We start from the raw sequence: 12,403 nt of genomic DNA, 5'->3' as shown, positions 1-12,403 counted from the left end.
ACGTGCAGCAATTTAAATAATACAGGAATAAGTCGGCCTGCTTGATGAGAACGGCTAAAGGACCATATTACTCACACCTTGTCACGCGTCATGCTGAAGATAATAAAAAGGAATGGAAATTGGTGACAGATGTAATAGGTCTGAAGACAATAGAGCGAACACCGCCAGAAGACCTCTTTACACAACTTGGAAATAGTTTGAATGATTACTTTTCCAGTTTAGGCCAAACTCTTGTCAACAGGCACCTATAGAATAAGCCAGTCTACTGTTTACCTGTTAAAAATGATCTTGATTTTCATATCATTACAGAGAGCACCATCAGATCTGTAATGCTCAGATTTTCTGAAAGTATGTCTGCTGAAGTAGATAATACGAACGCGACAATACTGAATCATAGCATTGTTCTCCGGTATGCCACATCTACAACCACGCAACAATATCCGGATCGTACCCTGATCTACTAAAAATAGCTGAAGTTGTGCCCATTTAAACATGTGGGGACCAAACGACGCGAACAGTTACAGGTCACTTTCTGTGTTTAGTGCAACCGATACAATTTTTGAAAAATTAATTTCTCTACAATTGAGAAGCTTTTAGGTGCAAATAGCGTAATATTACCTTGGCAACATGTCTTCGTAGCAAACAAGTCGACCTCTACCACTGTGGTAACCCTCGTTCAAAATAATAACAGTGCTCTTCATAGCAGGAAATTTAGAATAGCTGTTTTCTTAGATATCAAAAAAGTCTCCGATACTTTTAGCCACTGCATATTGTTAAAGAAACTCGAGTCGTATGGCGTAGATGGCAATAGTTCAATACTTTACCACTTAAAAAAGGATATAAAGTAGGGCGAGTTAGTACAGTAACATATTCTTGGTTTGTAGCGCGAAGTGACACGGTTACCAGTTACCTCTTATCGCAGAAACAGAAAGTCTCCTTTGAATGTTTCCACTCCTCATACAACAGTGTAACCAAGGGTCAGTATTGGACCACATTTTATTTTCGATTTGTCTGATCGACCTCCCCAATACTCCGCAAGCCTCTAATGTTCAAATGTATGCACATGACAGAGCTCTCCCGCATTTGTTGGTGATTCTCTTCTACAATTACAAAATACAAGTATTATAACTTCTGAGTTACTGAATGGCTCTAGTTGGTTCTTACGAAATCATCTAATGTTATATGCCGAAAACAGCAACAAATATATGATTTTTCACTCTAGTAGAAAAAATGTAAAAAACTTTTGTTCTATTAACTTGCTGTTATGTGATCGCCCGATTGAAAGAGTATATGGATTTAAATATCTAGGAATCATTCTCCATGAACACCTGAACTGGAAGGAACAAATCATCTGTAAAAAAATTAGCGTTCGCTTGTTTCACTTTAAATAAAGCATCAGCGTACTTTCTTTGCAGTCAACTAAGAACATTATACTTCTCTTTTTTTTTCACAGCCACATTTCCGATTGCCTTGAGTCGTGGGGTCTAACAAATACTTCGTACTCAACGCCACTGCATCGACTACAATATCGGGCACTGCGCGTAATCGCGCTTTCATAGGTCCCTCATCCTGTTAACGAAGTTTATCAGCAGGTACGTATAGTACCTATCACTGTTCGGTGTAAATACAAGGCAACGCTTTTAGAGATAACATTATATGTAACGACAATCCACTTCCTTCTGACATGTTCATGGTACCACTTCGCAATACGAGACAAGCATCAAGTGGTAACGACAACTTACGCAAATGTTACAATGTATATGGCGAGAGACTTGTCCAGTTTCACGGTACAAAGGCTTGAAATCAATTGCCACTGACAAGAAAAACCACCAGGAACTTCAAATTATAAGCTGCTTTACATAAATCATCCAAATATATTTCCGGGTGACCTACCAGTGGCTTAGATGCAGTTGTATTTCTTTTTTGTCATTTCGACATTTCACTTACGTCGCGGCCATGCACAACTGGCAAAGATCGGAGAGGGATAAGCTCAATCCATTAATCAGGAAGGCAATCAGAAGAGCTCTCGGCCTCCCCATATACACTCCCACGGAACGCTTACTTCAACTTGGCATGCATAACACGCTAGAGGAAATAGCGGAAGCACAGGAGAGGGCCCAGTTCATCAGGCTATCTACCACACAAGCTGGAAGACACATGTTACAGGAGCTTGGCATTCCTTCCAGAGTAATCAGAACGAAGTTCTGCAGCATCCCTCGAGAGTAGCGGGACCGCATCACTGTCACCCCGATCCCACGAAACGTCCATCCAGAACATAACGTGGGAAGACGTCGGGTGCGCGCGAAGGCTTTCCTGGAAAAGGCTCGTAAACGGGCTTCGCAGAACAGTTTCGTAGACGCAGCGCGCTACGCCGACGGACAGGCCTTCGCTGTAGTTAGCGTAAATCACGAAGGGCAAATAACGTCCTCTGAAATCGCAGAGCAGGCTGCAATAGCGATGGCCTTATTGGACGACAAGAGGACATCAATCTACAGTGACTCGATAGCAGCAGTTAGAGCATTTGCCAAAGGAACCATATCCGAGCTGGCCCTAGGGATATTAGGAAGCAAAGAGATCAAGCCACACACATTAATCTGGTTTCCAGCCCGCATGGGACAGCTCGCGCTAAGGCGCGCCCTAAAGGGCGCTAATAAAGTTTTTCATCTATTCATCCATTCATCCATCCATTTCGACAGGTATTACCAATTGCAGTTGTATAACGAATGAGTGACTTTTTATGTATCTCACGTTCATTTGTTTTTCGCTTTTATTAAGTTTGTTCGTGTAACCATGTAGATACAGTTTGCTTTGGACGTGCAACAAGCTTTCTGATTATTGGTTCAGTTATTATGTACATGTTTTTATACGTTGACCTAAAAACTCATAGATAGATAGATAGATAGATAGATAGATAGATAGATAGATAGATAGATAGATAGATAGATAGATAGATAGATAGATAGATAGATAGATAGATAGATAGATAGATAGATAGATAGATAGATAGATAGATAGATAGATAGATAGATAGATAGATAGATAGATAGATAGATAGATAGATAGATAGATAGATAGATAGATAGATAGATAGATAGATAGATAGATAGATAGATAGATAGATAGATAGAATTCGATGGTCCAGTGGCCACAGTTTTTCGAAAGTGCTTGCAGAAGGCACGCGCAAGGCAGGGTGAAAATTGAACGAGTGGTACAAAATGCTGCCGAGCACAGTTCAAGACAAACCGTATGGGCTGCACCAATAGATTCTTCACTGTTGCTAGCGATTCCCTTCCTACAAAACATCGGGGAAAAAAATTCGACGAACTTTTTCAGGAACAAAAGCTCATGAAAACATTATACTAGAACAATGTGAGAAAAGAAACGGGAGCGGCTCACTGTTCTGAAATACCTAACGGAAGCAACGCAATAAAATTAGAATGCGTCTTGGAATATAGTTTACAGAGCCACCGCGCTGGCTCAATGACTGTGGCGTTGCGCTGTTGAGTACACGAGGTCGCTGTTTCAATTCCGGCCACTGCAGTTGTCACATGGCCCCGGCAGGAGTGGAGGAAAAAAGCTCTCCTGTATCTTCCATCGAGTGCGCGTTAAAGAACACGAGGAGATCAAAATTAATCCATTCAATTCCACTGCGGCGTGCTCTACAATCAGATCGTGATTTTTGACATGCCAAACCCCAGAATTCAATTGAACAGTATTTTTCCAGGATGAAATCAATCGAATCAAATCAAAGTATATTCTCATTCTGTTGAGATGCAGAAATAAAGACAGCGAAAAAAAAAAGATGCTTTTAAAACACCTTGGCTTGTTCACAGATGTTACAGGCAACATAATTCGAATCTATTCATGAGCGAAGTAACTGCGGTCAATTACGTTTTGGTCGGCGTGGAGGTAAATTATACGAGCTCAAAGCGAGAACATAGTTAGTTCAGAGATCGGCGAGAAGGCACTGTAATGCGCAGCGGACACTCCGTTCGAGTGACGAAATTGCCACATGCTTGGTGGAACAAAGTTTGAGAATACAAATGTTTGAGTTACTCCAACCGATATCTTGAAATGATACTCACATATCCGGAAAGCGGAGAGTGGCGCTGGCACATATCGTCACAGCGTTTAGTGGATGCTCCTCCGCACATTTGGGCTTAGAGACTTGCAAACCAAGCACTCTAAGCATCTGTTCGGTTGTGGACAGAACAGATATACCCAAAGCAACTCATCGTTGCAGGAATCACTGAACAGAGCTTGTGTCAAAGGTAAGTTGAGAGGAGGCATGACGGTGCTGTACGCTTGGTCGAGTCAAATGCTATTCGGGTGAATAGAATTATGCAGTTCATCCGGCTGATGGAGCGAACCAAGAGGACTAGCGTCAGCGCAAGTGTGACGCTACTGCGCGGACAGCGTAGCAAGGCTTGAAAAGTAATGCGAACATTTTGCCTACCTAAAGGAGGTTCAGTTTGTGACTCTCTGTATAGCATACAACGCTACCCTACTGCTTCGTTTATGATTAGACGGAACAGCCTGTTCAGTAAACCCATCTACTCTTCGCGCACTGCACGGCCAGTTTGGACTAGTTAAAAAAAAAACAATGCCACCGCATCAACCGCCAACTGCAAAGAACGGCATCGTCTGGCACAAATCATGGTGTGAAATTTGGGCATTGCGCAACACAAGTGGTCTACCACATTGCTTTATCGTGCTGAAAAGCGTAAATCGGCCAAACTGACAGGTGTGTCAACGACGACATTAGAGAACACAAGGCTTCCCTTTCGGCAATTGATGGCGCTCGTTCGCCAACTAATTATAGGCAGTGTGGACGTACACCTGGGTTTGACAACACACGTATCTTAGACCGTGGGAAAACAAAGAATGAAAGAGAGGTTCTGGAAGCATTCCACGTAATTAGAAAAAAAAACGGCACTTGCATTAGTGACACGTCTCAGTGCCTCACTGATAAAGAGATGAATTTCTTTAGTGCGGCTGCTGGTTATAGATAGATAAAGAAATTGGTCTCTTGCAAAGGCAGTTTCCACATGCGACAAGGGGCCGGCCGGAAGGTTTATTTCGTTATTCAGGTGCCATTCTTTCAGTTGCAATCCAACTAGTCCCGTCGTCTTCTTCCTCTGGTCTCTGGAGTGTCTCCTCTGGTTTCTTATCCGCTTTACGATGTACCAAGTAGCCCAGTTCACCACTTCGCAACATCTGTTACCTCTGTTTTCTATAATGCTCCTTCTTCGACACTCCACCTAGGTTCAGGTGATGTTCGGTGATGACTTTTTAATGGCAACTCCCTTGATACCGGGCGGCGACCTATAATCACATAGACAGCTTGATCTAATCAGGTTTTAATACTTATTTTGTAGTTTAGCAGTTGGCCCATCTCTACTTTAACTTGTAAGGTAATTTATGCCTGTGGCGACCCTCGCTGCATCTCTACCCTGTTTTTTTTTTTCGCCACTGATCTAAATGTCCGCATACCGATCTCCGCAGTTCGCGTCCTCGTGAGCTTTGAGCTCCAGGACTCCAGGAAGGTTGAAATTCCTTGCGCTTTGTATGGGTGAATATCTTGGCGTTTCATTACGAACTGATGAGCCGTCCCCCGGACTTTTAATTCAGCAGATTTGAATATTTGAACTTGCTTCGAATATTTTCTACAATATGTCCTTGTATTCAGTCAACCTGCTCGGCCCTCAAATAGCAAGGCACTGCCCTTTGTGTTATTGTACAAATTCTCCCTTCTGATTCATTCGCTGCTGTGTTCGTAAATTTTGCGGTACTTGTTTCTTTTCCTGCTTTGCATCGCATTCTACGCATCTGTTTCTCTCTTTTTTTGAGGACTCCGCGGGCTGTCTATCTGCATTTACTTTTGTCCTGTACTTGGTTCCCAAACTTTCTGCACCTCTTCGTGCATTCTTTGTCTCCAATTTTTAGGCGCATATATTTGGGCACTTTAGCCGGCCATTCCTTTTTATCTATTTTCCTGAGCGAGGTATGGCAGCGCCACCCTCTTGAGCAAAGTAGTCACGGCGCTTTAACGCAACTCCCAGGCGATCCTGAGCGAATATTGTCTAATCAGGAGATGTAAGCGTCTTTTCGAGCCCACTAAAGTGGAGGCATGTTTCTCAAACAACACATTGCCTTGGAAATCACCAATGGGCACGTTATCGAATCGCAGCATCTTCTTGCTGAGAAGGACGGCTCAGCGCTGCATTCGCTAGAGTCGACAAAACGCCTTGAGTCGACAAAACGCCTGTTCGCGAATATGGGGTTTAGCATTCTCTGACGGGCCACTCGAGCAATCAGTGAAGAAGGCTGAGGTTCAAGGAAGTGGAGGCTTTTCTATTATACAGATGGTCACTGGGAAGATGATGATGAGTAATCCCCATAACTGGCGAACGCCATTGCAAACGCACTCGAGCCTTACCGAGGAACAAGAAAAAAAGCATTTATTAGTCTCGGAGAAAGCAAGACTCCAGTCCTAGCCTTCTTGGTAGGCCTTGTTGTGCAGCATATTGGCACCCCCCGAAAGACTGGCCGCTGTTGGGGGCTGGGGCTGGTACAATTTTCACTTGCTGCACCAGTAGCGGTCGCTGTATTTTTCTAAACTTTCGTGGGGCCCAATATGCTGCACCACGAGAGATGATTCCCTCCTCCTGGCTGCCAGGACGCTTGTTTGGAGGTAACTTTCAATTAACCTTTAATAAGTGGTCAAAGCTAATCCGGAATCCCCCACCACGCCGTACCTCATAATCAGATCTTGGTTTTGACACGCAAAACACAGGAACGTAATTTCTTTTTTAGCTTTGAAAGAAATTTTATTTATGAAAGTGGAGGTCGCGGGCGACACTCACAAAATGTATTTATTGGATGAATAGGGTCCGCATTGTTTAGCATTTGGGGAGCCTGCGTGCCGTGCTAATGATGTGTGCATGTATAATGTAGCGTCAATATTGTGTGTGTTCGTGTTTTTCGTAAGACGATACCGGCCGTACCATGTGCACCGAGGCTATATCCGAGCTTTGGACAGATATAGCTATAAGGAGTTCCCGACTGCCTTGTTCACCCACTAGACGTAGCGCACGCGATAGGGTGCATGAATTCGATACATTGCTCAATAGAGTGCCCACTGTATAGCATGTTACTACAAAACACCACATGCACTACTTCCAGCCAAAACCATGCAGTGGTAAACCCACGGTTTGGTCCATGCGTCAAAGGTCTGTATCGGCATAGCACGAACTCGTCATCACATGTCCGTATAGCTTCAATTTGACAAATTAACGAAAGCTTCACCACCGGTCTGAAATTTGCTTCCTCTCGCTTCGGAAAGTGACACCCAGCCGATGGGGGACGGCATTCTTCGGAAAAGTGCGCCGTGTTGACTCAACTGAAACTGGTCCTATATCTTTTTTTTTCTCCTTCCTTTTGAAAGGATGACGAAAGAGACAACATACGCCATTTCTTTGAGCGCGCGTAATAGCAGGTGAAAGCGTTTTTCGCAGCAGCGCAGCAACAGCAAAGGGGACAACAAGAACACGTTTCGCTCTTTGAAACGGCTCTATAAAAGGGCACCGCCTCCACCCACAAGGCTCACTGCCGATCCAGCACTCGTATCTGCCGACATGATCGCTCAAGTAAGTTTGCTGGAGTACGGAGAAAGCTTTGGCACGAATCAGCCCCGAAGCCGTTACGTAGTTCGTGGCCTCCGAGAATGCCAGACGGCATTCTCGGAGGCTACATTTATTACCCTACATAGTGTACTCTTGTACCCTACATTCAATACCCTACATTTAGTGCCTGTAGGCTGCCTGTTGTTATGCCTCGCGAGTCGGCCATAATTACCTTGCGCGAAATCGTGTAAGAGTGAGGGTCGTTTGCACTTCAGACTCCGATACAGCTCCGCGTGACAATTCAAGTGCTCGCCACATCTCATGCCACTTTGCAGGTGACACTCTTGCTGGTCATCTCGACCGTGGTAGTCGCGGGAGGTCACGGTGGCTACGGGCACCATGGTGGCTCCAGCAGGACTTACAGGAAGCAGAACGTGGGTATTGCCAATGGGGCTCATGAATTTCTTTGTGTCAGTAATGCGATGCCAATAACAGGGGCCTGTATATTCAATGTAGTGTTACGAAATAATATTACAGCATAAAGGTTTTGACACTGTACAACGTAGGCTTCAGGGCAGCATATTTATCCAGTTCCGTGTCAGATTTCTGGCACACAACTGTGTCGCTTCACTAGCAGATAGCGCCTGCGTGGTGGTGCTACCTCTAAATTCGTAACTTATTCGTACCTTTCCGGAACACATTTCAAACTATTGTAATCTCTTCTCTCAAGTTGATGAGCATAGAGCTTCGATCCTTCAGGTAATGCATAACCAAGCACGTTCAAGCAGCGTTGAATACCCGAACGTGCGTGTGCCTCTCTTCGCACTTAAGCGTTCTGTACTTCGTCTTTTCGAAAGAGCCCCGCATTAACCATTATTCCTCAGCCACTCGCTCCAGACATGAATATCGAGTTGAGGTTGGCGAGACGGGGCATAACGTTGCGCTTACCGTCTGTCGTCCTCCTTTGTTCATAGGACCATGGTCACTACGGCTTCGGCTACGACATCGTCAACGGCTACGGCGCCGTCAACGGCCGCCACGAGGCCGGTTCGGCGTACGGCCCCGTACACGGCTCGTACTACCTGGGTGACATCGATGGCCGCCACCGGCAGGTGCACTACGTGGCCGACAAGTGGGGCTTCCGGGCCATGGTGAAGACCAACGAACCGGGAACCAAGAGCAGCTTTCCGGCCGCCGCTCCTTACTACTCGGCGCACGGCAAAACGGTGCCTGCCTACGGACACGGCGGATACGGTGGATACGGTGGACACCGAGGTTACGGAGGATACGGTGGCTACGGAGGCCACGGATATTACGGCTAGAACGTCGTCGTCGTTTCTCTAGAGCTGCGCCGTCCTGACCCTCCTAGTTAATTCTTCTCTCCTGGCCTTGTTTCTCTTTTGTAAGTACGTCTTTAACTAATACAGATGTCTTTAAATAATTCACGGGGTTGAGAGAATGTGACGCAATGCTGGAACCAGGCGCGACCTAAATATGTCATAGCAAAATATATAGAGCACAACAAGACATGTGACTAAGGACGTTACAGAAAGGGATGAAAATGAGAATGAATAAAATTAGTCAGCTCCATAGCAAAATAATAAAATCAAAGTACAACAGCTTTCTAACCTATACCTACCCTCAATTATACTGCACGGTACATGGTATGAGCATGAGACACACTTCCAACTCTGTACCACATGGGCTGATGAACGGCCGATGTGACAGCGACAGAATACAGAAGATTTCTTTACTGATCCGCACTCTGTTTTGCATTACTTCCTGTATTTGCATTAAGCCCAGCAATGCAATAATGAATTCCATTCCACCGATGCTCTACCGCAATTCGATTACTTTACAAGTTTTCAGAAGTAACTTCGCCTAGCCTGCAATCATACTTCAACTGCGCAACCTGTATCTTAGAGGAAACACGAACCGAAATAATCCAAAACGGTAAGGCTACACAGTAACCTAGCTTCAATAATGTTGTCCTCAGCCGTTGGGTTGCCAAACAATGTCAGTGTAAAACAACCTTCTTTGTATTTATCTCTGCTTGATCTTTCTCTCTTTATTCACGGTAGTTTACAAAAGGAACTTAGGTTAGGTGAAATTAATGGCAGAAGGCACGAATTACCTGACAAAGTCATGCCCGCTTTACGGCAGCATCTTACTGAGGCAAACATGAGAAAAACATAAACATACTTTGAAAAATACGAGCAAACAATTCTGAATAAGCACAAACAAGACATAATGATATTACGCTTTACAGTCACCAAACAATGGCAAAATTAGATACCGTGAGAACAGAACTCACAGATTGCCCACAATACACTGAATAGAAAGAGAAACGAATTGGTTTAGCGATTAGAGGATAAAATTTAGGGTGTGCTACATTAACTACAGCCTTTGCCGTTTATTTTAAAGTTTAAATCCGTGTGCTCGCGTTCAATCCACATGCAAACGTGTTCTCGCTTGCCCAAAACTAAGAAAAAAATAATAGAGAGATTGTGCTCAACAGCCTGGAGACGACCTTGCCACATTATTCTTCTATTGTTGCCTTTCAGCTCTGCTCCAGTGGCTCTTGGGTTCTTCCTCGCTTACTCATTTCAGCACAGTTATATAAACTGAAGACGTACTACCGTCAGAAAACCAGAAGACTTCGAGTGTGTTCGCCCATGTCGAGACAATAATCTTTCTGCAAATGTGCACATTTCCTACTTCTGTTCGTGATATTTCTGTGCTTTCTTTGCTTGTCACGTTTCCCATGTTCAGTGTTGTGCCAACGCATGAGGTGTAAAAATGGACTGTAAATAAATGTTGCTATACTCACGGAGTCATAGTTGCACGTCTGGCATTGAAACGCAGGGATCATGGGTTCGAGAACTCAATGCCTTCACACCATTTCATAGCCTTGTGAGATAATACCTCTGTATAATTAGGCACGCACTTTTCAGTCCCTCATCGCTTGCTTTTTCATTTCTTGGTATGACGAGTATTGGGAAAGAGACATTCTTTGCGGGGGGGGGGTGCACTAAGCAGGAATATTAGCTTAAGCTTCATCTGTGACTATTAATGCAATTTCTGTACGGCCACACACGTCAGCGAACTCACCGCAATTTCCTTCTTTCCTTCCCTCCTCTCTTTCCCTGTTATCTTTGTTTTCCCCTTTCCCATTCCTCAGGTGTAGGGTAGCAAACCGGACGTTATTCTGGTTAACCTCCCTGCCTTCTCCTTATCTCTTTCCCTCCCCCTCCCTCCCTTATCAAAATTACGCTGTTGAAATAGTAAAGCGGCCAAACTTACTGTAAGGAGAGCCTTACGTAAGCCCGAAAAGACGCAAGGAGGAAGTGCAGTTGGCCCTCGAACGTTCTCGGGCCATCTTCCCGTGACGTCATCAGTTTTGGTACATTGTCTATTGGAGTTTATTGCCGATTGTTTATCGGTAAAAGGCAACATTACATTCTAAACGGACCGTATAGACTCAAGCTAGTAAGTTTGAATAACATTTTCTGCGCCGAGACGACGGGAACTCGAGAAAACACTGACATCTACGACCTCACACTGATGAACCGGCGCTGAGGTTACAGCGCGAAATTCAGAAAAGGCAAGTTCGGTCATCATTTTCTCCTACAGTAGCCAACCAATTCTTTTGCCAAATAATCGAAAGCACATTGAATGCTGTAGATGCTTGCTGCTTGTCCCTGTGCCTAGATCGTCTAACTCCAGAGACAAGGGTGCCGTCTAATTGGACTCCTACATAACATTGCGGACACGTGCACATCATAGAAATGTACACTCAGTAACAGGTAGTTACTAACATTTCTAGTAGTGGCAATTGACGAAAAGAAGGGGTACCGGGAACCTCGACGTTCCATTAGTCAACAACTACACGAAGCCTGAATAAAATGAATACCAGGAAATAATTAGCGGTTTTAATTCAAATGCAGAAATAATAATGTAAAGGGAAATGAAATTGGTCGAAGAGATAACTTGCGGCACGTGCGAATATGTCGCTCTAGGGCAGAAATGCACAACGTAGCTCAAATGAACGACCAAACGCAACTTTAAACCACATTTCAGAGGTCTCTGATTGGCTGCAAAGCACACACCAAACAGATAATACATACTTCACGTCCTCGCACGTAAACTAGAGCGTAATTATAAGGCCGGGCACAGCATTTGATTTGATTGAACCATTTGTCTGGGGTGCAATGTATGGGGTAAATGGACGGCAGCGGCATAGTCTTTCAAGGCACGTTAGCCCCAGTGGTTCAACGTAGGTGTCGTTACGGCGGTATCCAGAAATGGCGATACCGTGTGTGGCTGAGGCGCCGAAAAAGGTATACTGACGTCTGGGTTTTCGGAATGTGTTGGTGAGGGTCTTTCAAAAAACATGTAATAAAAATTGACAAAAAAAAGGAAAGAAGAGGGGAGGGAACGAAAACCGAAAAACAAATAGGACGGTGACGTGCGCAGAAGCGGGCGGGGGCAGATGTACATAGGAAAAGGGTGTCGTACAGTTGATATAAACGTAAAAACATGAAAGAGTATGTTAAATTGAGTAGTAGGCAGGAAAAAAAAATTTGAAATGGAGGAGGTGAGGTTAAGAATTAAGGGTAGCTGGTGGCATTAAGTGTTTGGTGTCTTGGGTGATGATATGGCAATTTCAGATTTGTGTTACCGTTTTTAAAGATTCTAAGTTGCCACGTGCCAAATTAATCCCATTCGGGTGTGGGCAATTAAACTTGTGTATGAGGCAGGCACGTACCCAGAAGGGG

The 12,403-nt window shown here is 44.4% G+C and overlaps 1 protein-coding gene across 1 annotated transcript; it reads left to right on the top strand.

The window, feature by feature from the left end:
- The first annotated feature begins 7,551 nt into the window (after positions 1-7,551).
- Positions 7,552-10,458, top strand: LOC135896673 (adult-specific rigid cuticular protein 15.7-like). The gene is made up of 4 exons (XM_065425158.1): positions 7,552-7,649; positions 7,961-8,059; positions 8,600-9,027; positions 10,190-10,458. The coding sequence occupies exons 1-3, from the start codon at positions 7,638-7,640 to the stop codon at positions 8,945-8,947; spliced, it is 459 nt and encodes a 152-aa protein (XP_065281230.1). The 5' UTR covers positions 7,552-7,637; the 3' UTR covers positions 8,948-9,027; positions 10,190-10,458.
- The last annotated feature ends 1,945 nt before the right edge of the window (positions 10,459-12,403 follow it).

This window comes from Dermacentor albipictus, chromosome 1, assembly GCF_038994185.2.
Source record: "Dermacentor albipictus isolate Rhodes 1998 colony chromosome 1, USDA_Dalb.pri_finalv2, whole genome shotgun sequence".
Taxonomy (NCBI): domain Eukaryota; kingdom Metazoa; phylum Arthropoda; class Arachnida; order Ixodida; family Ixodidae; genus Dermacentor; species Dermacentor albipictus.
The sequence above is the reverse complement of the archived record's forward strand: the minus strand, read 5'-3'. Positions and strand labels throughout refer to the sequence as shown.

Coding starts and splice junctions, on each gene's coding strand:
- LOC135896673 (XM_065425158.1), top strand. Junction 8,060..8,599: donor GGACTTACAGGAAGCAGAAC/GTGGGTATTGCC, acceptor CTTTGTTCATAG/GACCATGGTCACTACGGCTT.